This window comes from Triticum urartu, chromosome 2 (genome assembly GCF_003073215.2).
Source record: "Triticum urartu cultivar G1812 chromosome 2, Tu2.1, whole genome shotgun sequence".
NCBI classification, from domain to species: Eukaryota; Viridiplantae; Streptophyta; class Magnoliopsida; order Poales; family Poaceae; genus Triticum; species Triticum urartu.
The window spans coordinates 541,073,504-541,094,122 of record NC_053023.1 but is presented as its reverse complement, the minus strand read 5'-3'; the positions used below and the strand labels follow the sequence as shown (position 1 = coordinate 541,094,122).

Genomic DNA, 20,619 nt, shown 5'->3' with positions numbered 1-20,619 from the left:
GGCCCGCAGTACCGCTAAGGGAGACGCGGAGAACGAGAGCTCGCCGCCCGCCCAGAAGAAAATTTTGAACTATGATTGAATCTATGTCGTACAGGAGAAAGTTTTGTACATGGAAAGTCTCGATTATTGTTTTTCTGTTGTATGGTTGATTGGTGCTGTATATGGAAAGTCTTAATTGTTTGGTCAGGAGAAAGTTTTGTATGGAAAATATATGAAAAGTCTTGGTCAATGATGTATCTAGAAAGTCTTGATTGTACGATTGATTATTTCTTTTATATGGAAAGTATCGATTGATTGTCTGATTGGTTCGCGCTGAAAAAATGGATGGGGCAGGCTGGCCTTTGATGGGGTATGAAGCGACAAGACAACCTACCAACTACTCCCTCCATTCAAAATTACTTGTCACCGGAATGGATAAAAGTGGATGTATTTAAAACTAAAATATGTCTAAATACATTTATTTCTTTGATAAATATTTCTGGACGAAAAGAATACTCATTAAAAATAAAGATTAAGAGTAGTAGAGATTTAGACTCCTAAAAAAGAGTAATATATATTCTGAGACCAAGGGAGACACTCAGACACATAAACCTGCTCGGAGTACAGAAACCCCCAAGAGCCCGCCGGAACACCAAACCCTTCTGTCCCCACTACATTCCGATGGCGACGGCGGTGTCAGCGCCCGTCTTCACGGCGACGGTGCGGGTTTCCAATATCCCGCCCTCCGCCGTCGCTAAGGAGCTCCTAGCATTCTTCGATTCCGCCGTCGCCGCTGCCGGCGAAGCCTACGCCTGCGAGATCGCCGCCGCCCGACGCGGCTGGTTAAGTCGAGGCGATGGGAGCGTTCAGTTCGATTCCACCGCCACCGCAACCCTCGCCGCTGAACTCGCCTCCTCCTGTCGGCTACCCCGCTTCCTCGGCTCCCTCCTCTCCGTCTCCCCTGCCTCCGTGGACCTTCTCCCCCGCGCGCCCGACCTTTCTCTCCGCGTGGCCGACGCCCGCCTCCTTGTCGGCAACCGCGTCGCCGAGCGCGAATTCGAGGCGGCCGACACTTGGGACAGCGTCCGCGTGGAGGTCATCCCGGGGAAGCGGCGCATAGACCTGTACCTCAATCACGATTCCCAGAGGTACAGGCTTGAGGTGTACTTCGAGGACATCAGGAACTGTCTCCAGTGCAGCTTCGATGGGGCCGGCGTCATCTTGCTTCAGGTGAGCTGTTCACGGTGTTTATTTATTTTTGAACGTTGCAGACTGTAGGAGAGGCTCCTACAGTCATATATATTAATCAAAAAAGTACTTTACATAGTGTACAAGGGTGTGGTGGGGCTTTTGCCCCAATCACAGTGTACTAGGGTTCAGAGGTATAAGTAATTACAGGGGATTAAAGTAGTTTGGCTAACCCTAGGCAATCTCTCTGGCAAATTCAGTAATGAACCCTAGCAGCTCAGGTTTTGTCCTGTGTTGCAACATCAAGAAATCTTCTCTGAATCTTGACAACCAGGACCTGTCGGAAGGCGTCACTCCTCTGAAGATCAGGTTATTCCTCTCCGTCCAGATCGACCACGCTGCTGTGGTGAACACTTCCATGATCACGGGTTTGTTTAGCCTCTGCCATCCAGTCAAACCTATCTCCTTCTGTTGCCCAGGTCAACCCAACTGAAGTCCAGCACGTGTAGGAGAAACTGCAGGTATAGAGCAGATGTTCCAGAGTTTCTTCTTGTTGGGTTTGGCAGAGCACACAGTAGTCCGTCCTGTCTGTCGATGAGCCCATTACTTAATGTCTACGTTTGAGCATGTTCTTGGTGTTTTAATCTGTCGGACAAGAGGAGCCACACAAAAACCCTTAGCTTCATTGTACACCTCGACTTCCAAATCCACCGAAAAGCCTGATTAGCCATGACATTTTCAAAGGAGAACTTGTAATATCTGGACGATGAATATTTGGGCCCCCCATGTGTATGCCCAAACATCTCTCAGCTCTAGGTCTATCTGACACTCAGCGGTCTCCATGGGCAGCCCCAGGTACGTGAACGGCATCGAGCCTACTGTACATCCAAAGATCGCAGCAAAGCCTGCCGCCGACGCCATGTCTAGGTTGATCGGCACCAGAGTAGTCTTCTCGAAGTTTATCCAAAGTCCAACCGAGTCAGCGTAATCAAGCAGAATTTTCTTCACGCCTCTTGCTGTTCTTCATATGCCTGCATCACAATTATCGTGTCGTCCGCGTATTGTATTGCGGGAAGTCTTTGTGTGTGCGTGGGGGGATTGGGTGTCTGAGGACCCCTCGGCGAAGTGCATCGTTGACAGCAGCTTGCAGCAGGTCGGCCGTGAGGACGAAGATCAAGGGCGATAGCGGGTCACCTTGTCGCCCCGCCCCCGGCGGCGGCATCGAAACTGATGGCCCGGAACCCCATTGAGCAGTGGGAAAAGTCCATGTGTCTCATGACCTCAATCATAGCCGGGTGTTCTATAGTATCGAAGGCCTGGGAAAAGTCCAGTTTCAGAATAAACGCGATCCAGAGGCTTGACATTGGTATATATACTCGAATGCCCAAGCCAAGCAGGTCCTGTATCGTTCTCCCTTTCAAAAATCCGTATTGGTTCCTGTGAATGATTTTTAGAATCCATTTCTGTAACCGATCCGCAAGCAGTTTGTTTATTAGCTTCAGACAACAGTTTAGCAGTGTGATGGGGCGAAAATCTTTTGCTCTCTGGGGCGAGTGGATCTTCAGAATGAGAATGATGAACCCGGTGTTTATGCTTTCAAGATTGAGTTCTTCTGTGTGGAAATCATGACAAAGCTGATAAAAGTCTGGTTTGATTATATGCTAGCATGATTTGGTAAAGTAACCACTAAATCCATCCGGCCCTGAAGCTCTGTCGGCCGGCATGGTTCCAACCACCTCATCAATTTCCGCCTCAGTGAATGGGACATAAAGTTCTTCCAGTCCATCAATCTTGGTAATGATAGAGCCTGTGTCGAATTTCTGATTTGGAGGCGAAGATTCCCCCAATCTTTCTTTAAACACATTGAGCAGTATCCCTTCGTTGCCTGTGTGGTTCTCAACTTCAGTGCCATCGGGTAATTTCAGCATGGCGATGAAGTTATTTCGGTATCGCTCTGTGGCCATCCGGTGGAAATTTTCGTAGTTTCCTCTCCAAAACGAATAACCCTGACAGTGCATCTTTTTCTCCAGTGTTGGTTCTGAATGTTCAGAGGCTGCAGCAGGTGAGTTTTTAGAATTCGCCCGAAGTTCGATTCTGGGGTTGTGAGTGTTCTCAGGTTTTCAATTTCATCCAGCTCGTTAACGGCCCATTCAGTGTTTTGGATCAGCACTTTGAGACGTGAGAGGCCTTTACTCCACTTTTTAAGGGTGTACCTTAGTCTTCTCATTTTCTGGCAAATCCTGGCTGCACTATTATGCAAATAACTTGGTTTGGACCAAGAAGTATTCACCACATCAAAGAAGCCTCTGTGCTGCACCCAGTAAGATTCTAACCTGAAAATTTTGCTCGCGGGGATCGATGATCCTATACTGACCAAACAAGGCATGTGGTCCGGGATTGGTTTGGCCATGGCAGTAACCTTGGTATTAGGATATACTGAACTCCAATTGTTAGACGTGAAGAACCAGTCGAGTTGGTCACCATGTTGCTGTGATACTTCTGTTTTTCCTTTGTACATTATATATTAGTCAGACGTTGCGGTCATAGGGCGAAGTAGAAATTTGAAGAAGGAAGCTCTAGATGTACTTCCCTCCCTCAATACTTGCGCGAGCTGAAAAATTGGCAAGTTCTCGATTCAGTAAACTAGAGTGAACCATGTAAGATGGATAGTGGTGCGACTTTTATTTCCGCTCCTATAAATATCTCAGTTGGTGGTTACTAATTGGAGTGAAATGAATATGAAGCTTATCTGATGAATACACATCACCGTTACTTTTCTAAATTTACTGATTGCCATACTTCTTAGACTATAAGTTTGTGAGGCGCAACACTCTTTTAATTCTTTCTATAATTCTGAAGTTGGTAAAATATATATTATCTTGACTAATGTTAATTTACTATTTGTTTCAGCTCATGTATGCACCAAGGATATGCACAACAATTTCTGGGCCTGCAGTTTATTCAAGGTTCTCAGATGACCGCTTTCATGCATGCAAGGAGGATGCAAAATTTACCTGGGTCAGAGCACTAGATTTTACACGCAACCACTCTTTTGGGAAGTGTTCAACTCTTGCCCTCGTACTTGATGAAGGTGCACCGGTGTCATTTATTCTCAACAGCTTGCCTATGTCAGGAGAATTAGGGGAATTGGTCATTTCTTCAATGGAATTTTTTGGCCCGTCGTCCAAAGTCGTTCCCCTTGTTGACTGCCCAAGTGGTTGTTCAGTGTCATATGAAGTTCTTTTTCGTCTCAATTCTCTTGTTCACATGGGGAAGATAGTTTCCAAGGATGTTAATGCCGATCTGTTTAAAGCTCTTGAAGAAATACCAGTTCATATTTCAAGGAGGATTTTTGAGAAAATGAGCAAGTTAGACTTTACATGCTATGAACCTTTGCAATTCATCCAGCAGGAGGCTCATAGCAGGAAGAGGAGCCATGATGGTTTGCTTTCCAGTAAGACTGAAGGTGAAGGAAAGTTAATGATGTGTTACAGAATTCACATCACTCCATCCAAAATATACTGCTTGGGACCTGAGGAAGAGGTTTCAAATTATGTGGTTAAGCATCACAAACAGTATGCTTCTGACTTTGCTAGAGTTACTTTTGTAGACGAAGACTGGAGTAAGCTTTTTCCAGATGCTATCTCAGCTAGAACTGGACGAGGGTTCTTTTCTCAACCCTTGAAAACTGGCCTATATCATCGTATTTTATCCATCTTGAAAGAAGGATTTTCCATTGGTCCAAAGAAGTATGAATTCCTGGCCTTCTCAGCAAGTCAACTTCGTGGAAGTTCTGTTTGGATGTTTGCTTCTAATGATTCCCTGAAGGCCGAGGATATAAGCAGGTGGATGGGCAACTTTGAAGATATTCGTTCAGTATCTAAGTGTGCGGCTAGAATGGGCCAACTGTTCAGCTCCTCCAGACAAACACTTGAAATCCTACCACGGGACGTAGAAGAGATTCCAGATATTGAAGTCACAACTGATGGCAGTAAATACATATTTTCTGATGGTATCGGGAAGATCTCTGAGAGACTTGCTAAAGAAATGGCTTGCCGAATTGGATTAGACTACACTAACCCTCCTTCAGCTTTTCAAATAAGGTATGGTGGCTACAAAGGAGTTGTTGCTGTGGACCCTGATTCCTTTCGTAATCTTTCTCTGCGACCTAGTATGAAGAAATTCGAATCAAAGAGCAGAATGTTTAACATTACAAGTACCAGCAAATCCCAACCATGCTATATGAATCGTGAAGTTATCTCTCTCCTTTCAACTTTGGGGATAAGAGATGAGATATTTGAGTCGATGCAACAGAATGATATGCGTGAATTAGATGAAATGCTGACCAACAGAGAAGCTGCTCTCTCTGTTCTGGGGAAAATTGGTAGTGCAGAAACAAAGACAGCATCGAAAATTTTACTGCAAGGCTATGAACCAAGTTTAGAGCCTTACCTGTTGATGATTCTTAAGGCCCATCATGATTCTTAAGGCCCATCAGGATAATAGGCTGACTGACATAAGAACTAGATGTAAGATTCATGTTCCAAAAGGCCGTGTTCTTATTGGTTGTTTGGATGAAACAGGTGAATTAGAATACGGTCAAGTGTACATCAGAATTACAAAGAACAGCAAAGAGCAGAAGGATAATTGTCAGCCATATTTTGCTGAAGATAATGGAAAAGAGAAAACAGCAGTTGTTGTTGGAAAAGTTGCAGTATCAAAAAATCCTTGTCTCCATCCTGGTGACATCAGAGTACTTGAAGCTGTCTATGACCATGGTTTGTACGCTAAGAACCTGGTTGATTGTGTTGTCTTCCCCCAAAGAGGAGAAAGGTAATGTCGTATGTTATACTGAAACTGAAAGACGATCATCTAGAGTTTATATTGCTCTGGCAATGCCTTCAGAGGAGCTCAAATCTCTATTGAAGTGTTTGTCAGCGTGTTCGTTTCCATGTTAGATTGATATCCCCTCATGTTACGTACTTACATCTCTACCTATTGATGGACGTTGCCAATGCTTGCTTTCTCCTTCAATTAATCTTTGATGTTTAATAGGCCTTGTTTATGTAGAATTTAATCTTTGATGTTAATCAGGCCTCATCCAAATGAATGCTCCGGGGGCGATTTGGACGGTGACCTCTATTTTATCACTTGGGATGAGAAACTGATTCCAGAGAAGGTTGATTCACCTATGGACTACACTGCAGCAAGGCCACGCATAATGGATCATGTTGTTACACTTGAGGTATATTCCTCGCTGTTTATTCATTTTAATTTCTCTTACTAGGTTGTTGCTGCTAATTTACCGAAGATTGTTTTATTTGACTAATATCAATTTTTATACTTGCAATTGCAAATATAATGAAAATCTCAGTTTTTTACAATCTGTAGCATTTCGATAATACTAGAAGAAAATGTGCACTTCGCCGCACCGTTTTCCATTGTTATAAATCATCAAAGAAGGAATTCTTTAAACAAAACTTCTGATGCAAACAAATCACAGGCTAAAATCATTCATTTTGAACAACTTTTTATTGCTTGCCTATGGGTTCATGGGTTCCCAGAGAATCTGGCAAGATATATTAGCTAGGTTTTGAAGTTGACAAAACGGGAAGGAAAAACTGCAGTGTAGGATCTACTCTCTCTGTAAAGAAATATAAGAGCGTTTAGATCACTAAAGTAGTGATCTAAACACTCTTATATTTCTTCACATCTTTTATTTTCTCTCTTTCTTTCCATGTTTGTCTCTTTCTTGTCCCTGTGGTCTAGTTTTTTGACTGCTCTATAACTCTTTTAGGTCCGACGAAAAGTTATTTTCTTAAACCACAACATGACCACATGACAAATCCAGGATGTTATCAATAAGCAATAATGCCAGACTGAGCTGTGCACTTTCCAAATTTGGTGAAAAGTGCATTCTATCTTCCAATTCTTTGTAGCCTGACAAACATTCTAAGTGGTCACTGCTGAAAATTTTGTGATAATATTAGCCTATTTTGAGCTTGCGTAACTGAACACATCAAGAACCTGACGGCGTGATTGTACACAAAATGGCACACAAGCATTCTATACTGCACCCATGTCAGGTTTAATTAAGTTTACAGCTCGTTTACTAATTTAATTAGAGTGGACAAATAAGGCAAGTAACCTGAAAATTCCAACACTAAGTCTGTCCGACCACTCCTTTCCTGCCTTTCTGTTTTCTCTATCCCTGTGTGCTAAGTGCCTCAGGCCGATTTCGCCGCACCATGTGAGCCCGAGCTAGAGTCCATCTTCCACTGATTACCCCCAATAAATCGAACGACCAAAGGCCCATCGGCCGCTACATGAAGACGTGCCAACAACCCTTGATGGATTGAATGGAACTATATGTAACTCCATTAAGAGCTATAGCAAACCATCAGATTAAGGATGGGAACTTCACCTTCAGGGATGAACACCTGATGTCAATGCGAATGAGGTAACCACAGTACTAAGTGGTTCCTTTGGTTGTCGATGTGGTGGCTGGTTGGAGCAGCACCTCCCCTCAAAGCCCCCGCCCCCCTCCAAAGCAGCAATCCAGGGCACCTTAGTCAAAGGCAGTTTAGATTGTGTCAACGCCAGCTGACCAGTGGGACCAAAATGATAAAAAGCCAGATCGCTGAGGGCGGTATATTTCGGGGGAGCTTAGTAACTTTAGAGATTTATTATCTTGAGGCACCTTACATCTTTCTAAAACATTTCTTTCGCAAAAACTGGGTGCATGCCTACAGCCAGAGTGAACTGGCTACGAGCGTCGAACTCAGCCAGGATGGAATAACAGCACAAAATTTTGAATGCTTTGGACCAAATATATGCTCGCCATGCACAGTTTTTTCTTTTTTGATTTTTTCGCCATGCACAGTTAATAACGTTCTTTAGAAATGTGGGTACTTATTTCGGAAAGAAAGACATTTTTGCCATCCTCTAATGAAAACAGTTGTGCATGATTGAGTTTTAAAGTGGTGTTGGCTTTAAAATGCTCTTCAATGTATATATCTAACCTTGATAGCTTCACAACTACTCCCTCTGTTCCTAAATACATGACGATTTGGCCATTCAAATGAACTGCCAAAACGTCATATATTTAGGAACAGAGGGAGTATTTACCAGTTAGCTCCAATAAGCAGTTCAAAGTTGTCTTTTCAACAAGCACATGTATTTTCCTTGCCTGACATGTTTATACCTGTAATCTTATAAGAACACCTGATGAACTGCAGGAAATTCAGAAGTACTTTGTGGATTACATGATAAATGACTCGCTCGGTGCAATCTCAACTGCTCACTTGGTCCACGCGGATCGTCATCCAATGAAAGCCCGGAGCCCTGAGTGCCTCCAGCTAGCTGCTTTGCATTCGATGGCGGTCGACTTTGCCAAGACAGGAGCTCCAGCTGAAATGCCCCGGTCACTGAGACCAAAGGAGTACCCCGACTTCATGGAACGGTGGGACAAACCAACGTACATCTCCAACGGAGCTCTCGGCAAGCTCTACCGAGCGGCTGCGAGCCGTATGCAGAGCGCTCCTGCCCCCTCGTCCTCGGCTCAATCTAGCCCCGCGTTCGATCCTGACCTAGAGGTCCCTGGCTTGGAGGAATTCCTGGCATCCGCGGAGGAGTTCTACGACCTGTACGCGGAGAAGCTGAGCACCCTGATGAGCTACTATGGTGCGGAGCATGAGGACGAGATCCTGACGGGCAACATCCGGAATAGGCTCCTGTACCTGAAGAAGGACAACAAGAGGTACTTCGAGATGAAGGACCGCATCATCGACTCGGTGGAGGGCCTGCACAAGGAGGTGCAGGGTTGGTTCAGGAGCCGCCCAAAGGCAGAGGCGTCAAGGTGGGCGTCGGCGTGGTACCGCGTGACTTATCACCCGGAGCACCGACGGCCGGGAAAGAAGCAGTTCTGGAGCTTCCCGTGGATTGTCTGCGACGAGCTGCTGAAGATCAAGGAGTCCAGTATGCGGCGCAGGCAGCAGGTGGACGACGCGGCGGCCTGAGTCGTCCGGCCAAGTAATTATGTGCGGCTGCTATGAGTTTGTATGTATGTAGTGTAAAACTCTGGGGCATGACTGCAGTGCAGACCATTCTGAGCTGAGCTGAGCTGAGCGGCAGAGCTGTGCCTGCCTCGGTCGTATGGACGGACAGATTTGCTGGATGTGTGTGGTTGGGCTTTGCGGGAGGTTAATCATGCTCCATCACTATCTCAAGATAGCCTCAGCTTTGTGTGCAATTCTGTTCTGGTGGGTGCCTATACCTTTGGGCTGGCGGGTGTATTTTCTCAGGGCGAAACCCATGATCCAACTTTCCGGCTTAATCAGGGGCGTCGTCGCCTCCGCGTCGTTACTTATTGAAGATGTTGGTTCAAAGATCTGTTAAAGTGTGATACCTTTGGTCTGACATCAGTGTTGTACCCTTTATCTGCTTGGGGATGATGTGGTGAACTGGTGATGCATGCCAGGTGGTGGATGGCCTCGAGTTTTTTTCTCTCTTTGCAAGCTGATTTGTTCAGTATTATCAACAATTGATAATATATGGTTGTGGTGTTTAAAATACTATGGCCGTGGGCATCACTTGATAGAGGCTGAGGTGCTCCCTTTTTCGGAAAAAAATATATAAATAATCGACTCCTGTTGTTTCTACAAATTTTAGTGTTACTCTATAACCTGTTCAGGGGCTAACTAATCACCTACTCTCGCCGCTGCTTCTATCACCTTGATTTGATTTGTGGGAAGATCACTGACATATTGATCAGTCCATCAAACATTTCAGACTTTATATTTATGGGGGCCCTGGTTCCAACCGCAAACCAGACCAGTGTTATTGCCCACTTTTTCAGATCAAGAATTCCACCCCTGTACAGCCAGTCTCACATGCAGACGGTTGTGCGTTTGCTCTGAATTATCACCACCATGAATATACGTTGATCCTTGGCACCGACGCCATAAATTGGAGCCTGACAAGGGTAGATGGATCTTGCCGGAAAATCTTCAATGGGCAGCGCAAGTAGCACCCACAGGTACTACCCCCTCCCCCTCTGGAGAACACTACTAGCTCGATCATCTATATAAGGTCACAAGCTCTCGCCATGGACAAACCACAAGCACCACAGTCACTTCACTGCTCAAGTAGCTGGCAAGAGCTTTGAACGCGTTGCAACCTTGCATCCCGGTCGATCGATCGATGGCGTCCAAGGTCGAGCTGGTGGTGGAGGTGAAGTCGCCGGCGGAGAAGCTGTGGACGGCGATGCGCGAGTCGACGGAGCTGTTCCCCAAGATCTTCCCCGAGCAGTACAAGAGCATCGAGACCGTGGAGGGCGACGGCAAGTCCGCCGGCACCGTCCGCCTCATCAAGTACACCGAGGGTACGTGCGCCGTGAAACGATCCACATATCCGGAGCTTGTATCAGTATATATATGTAACGTGAGCATTGGGTGCGTGCCTTCAGGGGTTCCGATGGTGACGTTCGCCAAGGAGAAGGTGGAGGTGGCGGACGACGAGAAGAAGGTGGTGTCGTACAGCGTGGTGGACGGCGAGCTGGTGAGCTTCTACAAGAACTTCAGGGTGACGGTGCAGGTGACCGACAAGGGCGCCGACGGCGCCGGCGCGGTGGTGAACTGGACCATGGACTTCGACAAGGCCAGCGACGAGGTGCCCGAGCCGGACGTCATCAAGGAGACCGCCGCCAAGACCTTCCACGACCTCGACGACTACCTCCTCAAGAACTAGCAGCTCTTAGCTGCCTCGTCGCTGGCCGCCGCGGACGATCCTCCGTCCGTCCGTCCGTCCATCCATCCATCCATGAATACTGTCGTTGTTGCCTGTTGTCTGCGGTGTCCCCGCACCAAGCTTACTCTCACGTAAACGACCGTGTGTACGGCCGTGTACGTGTGCATCTGCCTGCGATGGGACGGCCGCGTGAGTAGTGGAATAATAAATATAACAATAATAAAGTCGCAGCTTTATGATCACGTATACGTACGAATGGTGCTAGATTTGTGCGATTTGGTTTGATTCGATCTGCAGAAAAAATTCAGTATGTTGTGGTGGAATGTTTTCCTCCCTTCAAACCGGGCTACTCAAGAGAGAGATAACATGGGCAGGGCCGCGGGGAAGAGAAAACAATGAGTTTGGGCGCTATGAGAAAACCCACCGCATGGAAAAAACTAGACGGCATCAAGAAAAACTAGACTTATTAAGCAGTACCAACCACATAAAAATATTACGGACAAAGATGATTTCCCATCCAAACCAAGACGCGACAACTACCCAAAAGCACAACGAAAATACTAATTGGTGAACGTTCCCCCGGAGGGGATGACAAACAAACGCCTTTCGATGGCATTTTTAGGTGGCAGGAGATGGCAAATTCTGCATGTTCTTGTCGCAAAATTTTCTTGCTTCCAGAAAATGCCATGCGCCTCTGAAAAATTACCATGCGTCTCTGAAGAAACTGCCAGAAAAGACGTTCGTAAATGCCACCCCTCCCGACAAACGTTCGCCGACTATTGGGTCCAAACACAAATGTCTATAGCAGACCAACAACACGACATCCACACCATTAGCATCATCTATGTAGCAATCTCTTTTAGCACCTTACCAACATGCTTCACAACATCAACCAACTTTGGCTTCGAAATACCTGTTCAATACAACATGAAAGAACAAGGTGTAAACACTATCTCGAAAGGAATTCTGGTCCAGTTGTACTTAAAAGTGGCACGATTGTTTTTCACCTCCAGAAAGGAAAGGAAAACTCCACACATAACAATGCCACAACGAGTTAGGACACAGATCAGTCCCCAACACCACACCCGCGGTTTTTCAGACCACTCTAGCAATCGGACACAAGAAGAACATGTGTTGGGAAGTCTAGTATGAGTTTATAAAGAGCAAGTAGGGTTTCGAGGCCAATGCCTTTTTCTTATAACTTTCATGGTAAGGACAACATTTTGAAACAATTGACATAGGAATATGCATTTTGAGAGGGATTTTAGTGCTCTAGATCCATTTGAAATTAGCCCCAGCAAGATGTTTTTCGAGCCAGCAATGCATAGATATAGTAGTGTAGATATGATTTATGTTAAGTTTCCATATGATATCATCAGATAAATCACATATAGGAATAGTACGTCATCACATATTTTCCATTCTCTCCCATTGTTCAGCCATAATGGGGGATTCTTCTAAAGGATGTTACAGGATTAAGCGACTCAAGTTTTTCCATAGTGCAATTTTGTTCTGAACAAACACCACAAAGCAAAGGGAATTTCTCACAAAAGGGTCTACTTTAAAAAATGATACATTTCTATGGTCTAGCAGTATTACCCTTAATTAGCACAACCCCCTCTACCCACCATATATAAATCTTTCACTCTCATTATCGCCTTCCAACAAGGAGAATCATACATTTGACTAATAGACATATATTTTGTTTTCTAATATTTAGCTTTAACCAAGGAAACAATAGAGTTCTTCAAATATTTAGCTTTAACAACTTCTTGCCATAGTCTGCTACCCTTTATCTAATTTCCACCAACATTTGACTAGTAGATATATAGTTTGTTTTCAAATTTCCACCACCATTTGACTCATAGACTTATATTTTGTTTCCTGAGATCTTTGACACCCAGGCCCCCTTTGCTTTTTTTTATCTACAAACAATGCCCCATTTCACCAAATGACATCTCTTTTTTCCACAACGTTGCCAAAGGAATTTTCTTCTAGGTTTATCCCATTTCTTAATCATAGTTCCATTCATGAAAAACACTGACATATATAAGATGGATGTGGGATAGGACACAATTAAGCTATATAGTACGACCTTCCATAGACATGGCATACCCAACCCAAGAATCGATTTCTGAAGTAACTGAATATCAACAAAGCTCCAGTCATACACTTTTAGGCCAACATAACTTACATGCATGCCTAGATATTTAAAAGGAAAGGAGTTGATATACAAATTGATCCCAACATAAGTTTCCATAGTAGGTTCATCACCCCCAATAACACACACACCTCACCTTTTACAATTATTTTTTAAACCTGACATGATTTCATTCTGGATAGTCCTCAGTATTGTGGTGTATTGTAAAATATCAATGCCATTAGGAACAAGATCAATTTCCAGCCCAGTCAAAAGCCCATTAAAGTGTGCTTGTGTAACAATTTTACCGAGGCTCACAGTTGCCAGGTTAAAAAAAAGGAGATAAGCGGTCCCCTTCGTGCACCCCCTTGGATCTCTGGAAGTAGGGCCCAGTTACAACGTTCAGTTTAACACATACATCACCGTCGATCATAATATGTCTATTCCAACAAATCCACTTAGTGCCAAACCCACGTACAGAATGACAATCAAGTAGGAATTCCCAGTTGACCTCGCCATAGGCCTTACCGAAATATAGCTTAAGAATAATAATGGTTCTTATTTTGTTCACATAAGTATGGTGCAAGATTTCATGCAATGTCATGATGCCATCCATAATGGCACAACTTTTATTAAAGCATTTTGGTGTCTTCTAAACAAAATATCAAAAAAATGCTCAAGGCAAACAATCAAAACTTTTGTGATAAGCTTGTAAAAACATCTCAATCAACGAATGGGCCTAAAATTGTTGTATCTTGTTTGCATCAGAAAGTTTGGGTTATAGTGCAATAATACCATAGTTTAATTGTTGAACTTCTAGAGAAACAACATGAATACATTCAAATAAACGCACGACATCCTCACTGACCAAATCCCAATAGTTTTGAAAAAACTCTATGGGTATATTATCAGGGACAGGGTATGACTAGATTTCATTAAAAATAGAACATGTTTTACTTCCACCTTGCCGAAGCGTCTGCTAGTAGAAAGGTATCTAGATTACAATATTTTTCATTAGGAGCCCACAACCCATCAGATAAATGTACATGTTACTAGGTGCAGGTCCAAACAACTCTTTATGATAGCAAGTAGCATGCTTAAGCAACTCATCAATGCACTCAATAGTAACATCACAATCACTCAAGGGAGAAATTGCGTTTGTTTGTTCCTACCATTATCAATAACACGAAACTGAGTAGTATCCTAACCCCCCTTAAGGAGCCACATTTCAAAAGATCTTTGCAACTAGGCAATTTCCTCTTTAGCTAGAAAATTGTGAAGGTCAACATTGATATCTCTCAAACGTATCTATATTTTTATATTGTTCCATGCTATGATAGTATCAATTTGGATGTTTTATATGCAATTATATATCATTTCTTGGGACTAACCTATTAACCTAGTGCCTAGTGCCAGTTGTTGTTTTTTGCTTGTTTTGGGCTTTTCAGGAAATCAATATCAAATAGAGTCCAAAGGGAGAACAAACTTTGCATTGATTTTTTCAGGACCAGAAGAGACCCTAGAAGGTTCGGGAGAAGACCTGAAGAGTCACGAGGGAGCGACAAGCTCGGGAGACGCGCCCCGAGGCGTGCCCTCTAGGCCTGTGGGCCCCTCATGGCATGTCTTGACCTAATTGCGCCCCTATAAATTCTCAAATATTCCCCTGACATCAGAGAGCCACCCAAAATACTTTTTTGCCGCCGCAAGTTTCTGTTCTCGTGAGATCCCATCTGGAGGCCTTCTCCGATACTCTGTCGGAGGGGGAATTGATCACGGAGGGGCTCTACCTCAACCTTGCTGCCCTTTCGATGATGCATGAGTAGTTTGCCTCAAACCTATGGGTCCATAGCTACTAGCTAGATGGCTTCTTCTCTCTCTTTGATCTTCAATACAATGTTCTCCTTGATGTTCTTGGAGATCTATTCAATGTAATGACTTTTTGTGGTGTGTTTATTGGGATCCGATGAATTGTGAATTTATGATCAGATTTATCCATGAATATTATTTGAGTTTTCTCCGAACTCTTGTACGCATGATTATTATAGCTTCCTATTTCTCTCTGATCTATTGATTTGGTTTGGCCAACTAGATTGATTTTTCTTGCAATGGGAGAGGTGCTTTGTAATGGGTTCGATCCCAATGATAGAAGGGCACATGACACGTTCTTTATGAACTTAATACTCTAGATGCATGCTAGTTAGCGGTCGATGTGTGGAGTAATAGTAGTAGATGCAGAATCATTTCAGTCTACTTGTCTCGGACATGATGCCTATATACATGATCATTGCCTTAGATATCGTCATGATTATTCACTTTTCTATCAATTGCCCAACAATAATTTGTTTACCCATCGTATGCTATTTTCAAGGGAGAAGCCTCTAGTGAAAACTATGGCCCCCGGATCTATTTTCCATCATATTTAAACCAAAAATACTTTGCTACAATTTTTCTTTCTTTATTTTATTTTGATTTTTGTGCGATCTATCTATCCATCTATCTATCTATCACCATACAATTTAATCTTGCAAATAACCGCCAAGGGATTGACAACCCCTTGCTCACCTTGGGTGCAAGGATTTGTTATCTTGTGTGCATGTATTGTTAATGAGGTGTTGTGTGGTTCTCCTGCTGGATTGATAACATTGGTTCTTAACTAAGGGAAAACTTATCTCTACTGTACTGCTTCATCCTCTCCTCTTTGAGGAAATCTCAACGCAGCTTACAAGTAGTAGGAAGAATTTATGGCCTCGTTGCCGAGGAGACATCATCAACATCTATCAAGTACTGATAACCCACAAGTATAGGGGATCACAACAATTTTTTAGGGTAGTATTCAACCCATATTGATTCGACACAAGAGGAGCCAAAGAATATTTGCAAGTATTAGCAATTGAGTTGTCAATTCAACCACAACTGGAGACTAAATATTTGCTACAGAGTGATCAGTAGCACGGTAATATGATAATTTGATAGCAGTAGTAACAATAGCAACATTAACAGTAACAACCGTAGCAATAGTTTTGTAGCAGTTGTGACAGCAATAGCAAAAACAATAGTAACTTAGCAAAGATCAATATGTAAAAAGCTCGTAGGCATTGGATTAGTGATGGATATATTATATTGGATGACATTCATCATGTAACAGTTATAACCTAGGGTGACACAAAACTAGCTCCAATTCATCAATGTAATGTAGGCATGTATTCCGAAAATAGTCATATATGCTTATGGAAAGAACTTGCATGACATCTTTTGTCCTACCCTCCCGTCGCAGTGGGGTCCATATGGAAACTAAGGGATATTAAGGCATCCTTTTAATAGAGAACCAGAACAAAGCATTAACACATAGTGAATAGATGAACTCCTCAAATTACGATAATCACCGGAAAGAATCCCAATAATTGTCACCTTGGGGTATGCGGATCATAACACGTAATAGGTGCGTATAACTTGCATGGTAGGGTCAAGAACACAAATATATTCATGAAAACATAAAGGGTTCAGATCTGAAATCATGGCGCTCGGGCCCTAGTGAAAATCATTAAGCAAAGCAAAGTCATAGCAACATCAATCTCAAAACACAATGGATACTAGGGATCAAGCCCTAACAAAACTAACTCGATTACATGATAACTCTCATCCAATCCATCATCGTCTAGTGATACGTCTCCAACGTATCTATAATTTATGAAGTATTCATGCCATGTTTACAAAAATTTTATATGATTTTTGTATGATTTGATTGGAACTAACCCGGACTAACGTTGTTTTAAGCAGAACTACATGGTGTCGTTTTTTGTGCAGAAATAAAAGTTCTCAGAATGGGCTGAAAATTTATGGTGATTTTTTATGGACCAAAAGAAACCCCCCAAAGCACCGGAGCAGGGCCAGCAAGTGACCCAGGAGGCCACAATCCTAGGGGGTGCACCCACTCCCCTAGGGTGCACCCCTCGGCTTGTGGGCCCCTTGGGCACCCCCTTGACGTGAGACCGATGCCAAAAATTCTTATAAATACCAAAACCCCGAAAAGAACCCTAGATCGGAAGTTCCGCCACTGCAAGCCTCTGTAGCCACGAAAAACCAACCGCGAGCCCCTTCCGGCACCTTGGCGAAGGGGGAAATCATCTCCGGAGGCCATCTTCATCATTCTGGTGGTCTCCATGACGAGAAGGGAGTAGTTCACCCTCGGGGCTGAGGGTATGTACTAGTAGCTATGTGTTTGATCTCTCTCTCTCTCTCTCCCGTGTTCTTGATTTGGCACAATCTTGATGTTCCACGAACTTTGTTACTATAGTTGGATCATATGGTGTTTCTCCCTCTCTATCTTCTTGTGATTAATTGAGTTTTACCTTTGAGGTTTCACTATTATCGGATTGAATACTTTTATGGATTTGAGAACACTTGATGTATGTCTTGCGTGGGATACCCGTGGTGACAATGGGCTGTTCTATTGATTCACTTGATGTATGTTTTGGCACTCAACTCACGGATTCCCGAGGTGACATTGGGGTAATCTATGCATAGGGGTTGATGCACGTTTTCATCCTTGTTTCTCTGGTAGAAATCTTGGGGCACTCTTTGAGGTTCTTTGTGTTGGATTGAATATTATGAATATGAAGTTGTTTGATGCATATCGTATAATTGACCCACAGATACTTATGGTGACATTGGAGTATCTAGGTGACATTAGGGTTGATTTATGTGTATCATATGGTGTTATTTTAGTACAAATTCTAGGGCTGTTTGTGACACTTATAGGAATAGCTCAAAAGATTTATCAGAAAGAATAACTTTGAGGTGGTTTCGTACCCTACAAGCAATTTCATCTTATGTTCTCTGTGATAGGAACTTTGGAGTGACTTTTTTTCACACATTAAGGGATTGCCATATGATTTAATTATGTGATCCTTGTTGAGAGACTTTGCACTAGTAAAAGTATGAACCCTAGGCCTTGTTTTCAAGCATTGCAATACCCCTTTTTCTCACTTTTGTTACTATTTACATTGTTGTTTTTATATTTTTAGATTACAAAAACCTATATATACTATCCATATTACACTTGTATCACCATCTCTTCGCCGAACTAGTGCACCTATTGTTGGGGAACGCAGTAATTTCAAAAAAATTCATACACACACGCAAGATCCATATAGGTGATTCATAACAACTAGAGGGGATAGAGTTGTCTACGTACCCTCATAGACCGTAAGCGGAAGCGTTATGACAACGCGGTTGATGTAGTCATACGTCTTCACGATCCGACCGATCCCAACACTGAAGGTACGACACCTCCGCAATCTGCACACGTTCAGCTCGGTGACGTCCCACGAACTCTAGATCCAGCTGAGTGTTGAGGGAGAGCTTTGTCAGCACGATGGCGTGATGACGGTGATGATGAAGTTACCAACGCAGGGCTTCGCCTAAGCACTACAACGGTATGACCGAGGTGGAATTCGGTGGAGGGGGGCACCGCACACGGCTAAACAATCAACTTGTGTATCTATGGGGGTGCCCCCTCCCCCGTGTATATAAAGGAGTGGAGGAGGGGGAGGGCTGGCCCTCTATGGCGCGCCCAAGGGGGGAGTCCTACTCCCGGTGGGAGTAGGATTCCCCCTTCCCTTGTTGGAGTAGGAGAGAAAGGAAGGGGAGAGAGAGGGAAGGAAGGGGGCCCCCGGCCCCCACCCAATTCAGATTGGGCTTGGGGGTGTGCGCCCTCCACCTTGGCCGCCTCATCCTCTCTCCCACTAAGGCCCATACACTCCCCGGGGGGTTCCGGTAACCCCCCGGTACTCCGGTAAATGCCCGAACTCACCTGGAACCATTCTAATGTCCAAACATAGCCTTCCAATATATCGATCTTTATGTCTCGACCATTTCGAGACTCCTCGTCATGTACGTGATCATATCCAGGACTCCGAACTACCTTTGGTACATCAAAACACATAAACTCATAATACCGATCGTCACCGAACGTTAAGCGTGCGGACCCTACGAGTTCGAGAACTATGTAGACATGACCGAGACTTGTCTCCGGTCAATAACCAATAGCGGAAACTGGATGCTCATATTGGTTCCTACATATTCTACGAAGATCTTTATCGGTCAAACTGCATAACAACATATGTTGTTCCCTTTGTCATCGGTATGTTACTTGCCCGAGATTCGATCATGGGTATCTCAATACCTAGTTCTATCTCGTTACCGGCAAATCTCTTTACTCGTTCCGTAATGCAACATCCCGTAACTAACTCATTAGTCACATTGCTTGCAAGTCTTATAGTGATGTGCATTACCGAGAGGGCCCAGAGATACCTCTCCGATACACGGAGTGACAAATCCTAATATCGATCTATGCCAACTCAACAAACACCATCGGAGACACCTATAGAGCATCTTTATAGTCACCCATTTACGTTGTGATGTTTGATAGCACACTAAGTGTTCCTCCGGTATTCGGGAGTTGCATAATCTCATAGTCATAGGAACATATATAAGTTATGGAGAAAGCAATAGCAGTAAACTAAACGATCAAAGTGATAAGCTAACGGATGGGTCAAGTCAATCACATCATTTTCTAATGATGTGGTCCCATTTATCAAATGACAACTCTTTGTCCATGGCTAGGAAACTTAACCATCTTTGATTAACGAGCTAGTCAAGTAGAGGCATACCAGTGACACTCTGTTTGTCTATGTATTCACACATGTACTAAGTTTCTGGTTAATACAATTATAGCATGAATAATAAACATTTATCATGATATAAGGAAATACAAATAACAACTTTATTATTGCCTCTAGGGCATATTTCCTTCAGTCTCCCACTTGCGTCAGTAATGTAGATTACATTGTAATGATTCTAACACCCATGGAGTCTTGGTGCTGATCATGTTTTGCTCGTGAGAGAGGCTTAGTGAATGGGCCTGCAACATTCAGATCCGTATGTATCTTGCAAATCTCTATGTCTGCCTCCTTGACTTGATCGCAGATGGAATTGAAGCGTCTCTTGATGTGCTTGTTTCTCTTGTGAAATCTGGATTCCTTTGCCAAGGCAATTGCACTAGTATTGTCACAAAAGATTTTCATTGGACCCGATGCACTAGGTATGACATCTAGATCGGATATGAACTCCTTTATCCAGACTCCTTCATTTGCTGCTTCCGAAGCAGCTATGTACTCCGCTTCACACATAGATCCCTCCATGACGCTCTGCTTGGAACTGCACAAACTGACAGCTCCACCATTCAATAAAAATACGTATCCGGTTTGTGACTTAGAGTCATCCGGATCAGTGTCAAAGCCTGCATCGACATAACCATTTATGACGAGCTTTTTGTCACCTCCATAAACGAGAAACACATCCTTAGTCCTTTTCAGGTATTTCGGGATGTTCTTGACCGCTGTCCAGTGATCCACTCCTGGATTACTTTGGTACCTCCCCGCTAAACTGATAGCAAGGCACACATCAGGTCTGGTACACAGCATTGCATACATGATAGAACCTATGGCTCAAGCATAGGGAATGACTTTCATTTTCTCTATATCTTCTACAACGGTCGGGCATTG

At 43.7% G+C, this 20,619-nt stretch overlaps 1 protein-coding gene and 1 pseudogene across 1 annotated transcript; both read left to right on the top strand.

Annotated features, from left to right (window-relative positions):
* The first annotated feature begins 586 nt into the window (after positions 1–586).
* Positions 587–9,395, top strand: LOC125538628 (annotated as a pseudogene).
* Positions 9,396–10,267: 872 nt separating this feature from the next.
* Positions 10,268–11,156, top strand: LOC125538629 (MLP-like protein 423). Its single transcript, XM_048701885.1, has 2 exons — positions 10,268–10,549; positions 10,634–11,156. Exons 1-2 carry the CDS (start codon positions 10,369–10,371, stop codon positions 10,912–10,914), a joined length of 462 nt encoding a protein of 153 aa, XP_048557842.1. The 5' UTR covers positions 10,268–10,368; the 3' UTR covers positions 10,915–11,156.
* The last annotated feature ends 9,463 nt before the right edge of the window (positions 11,157–20,619 follow it).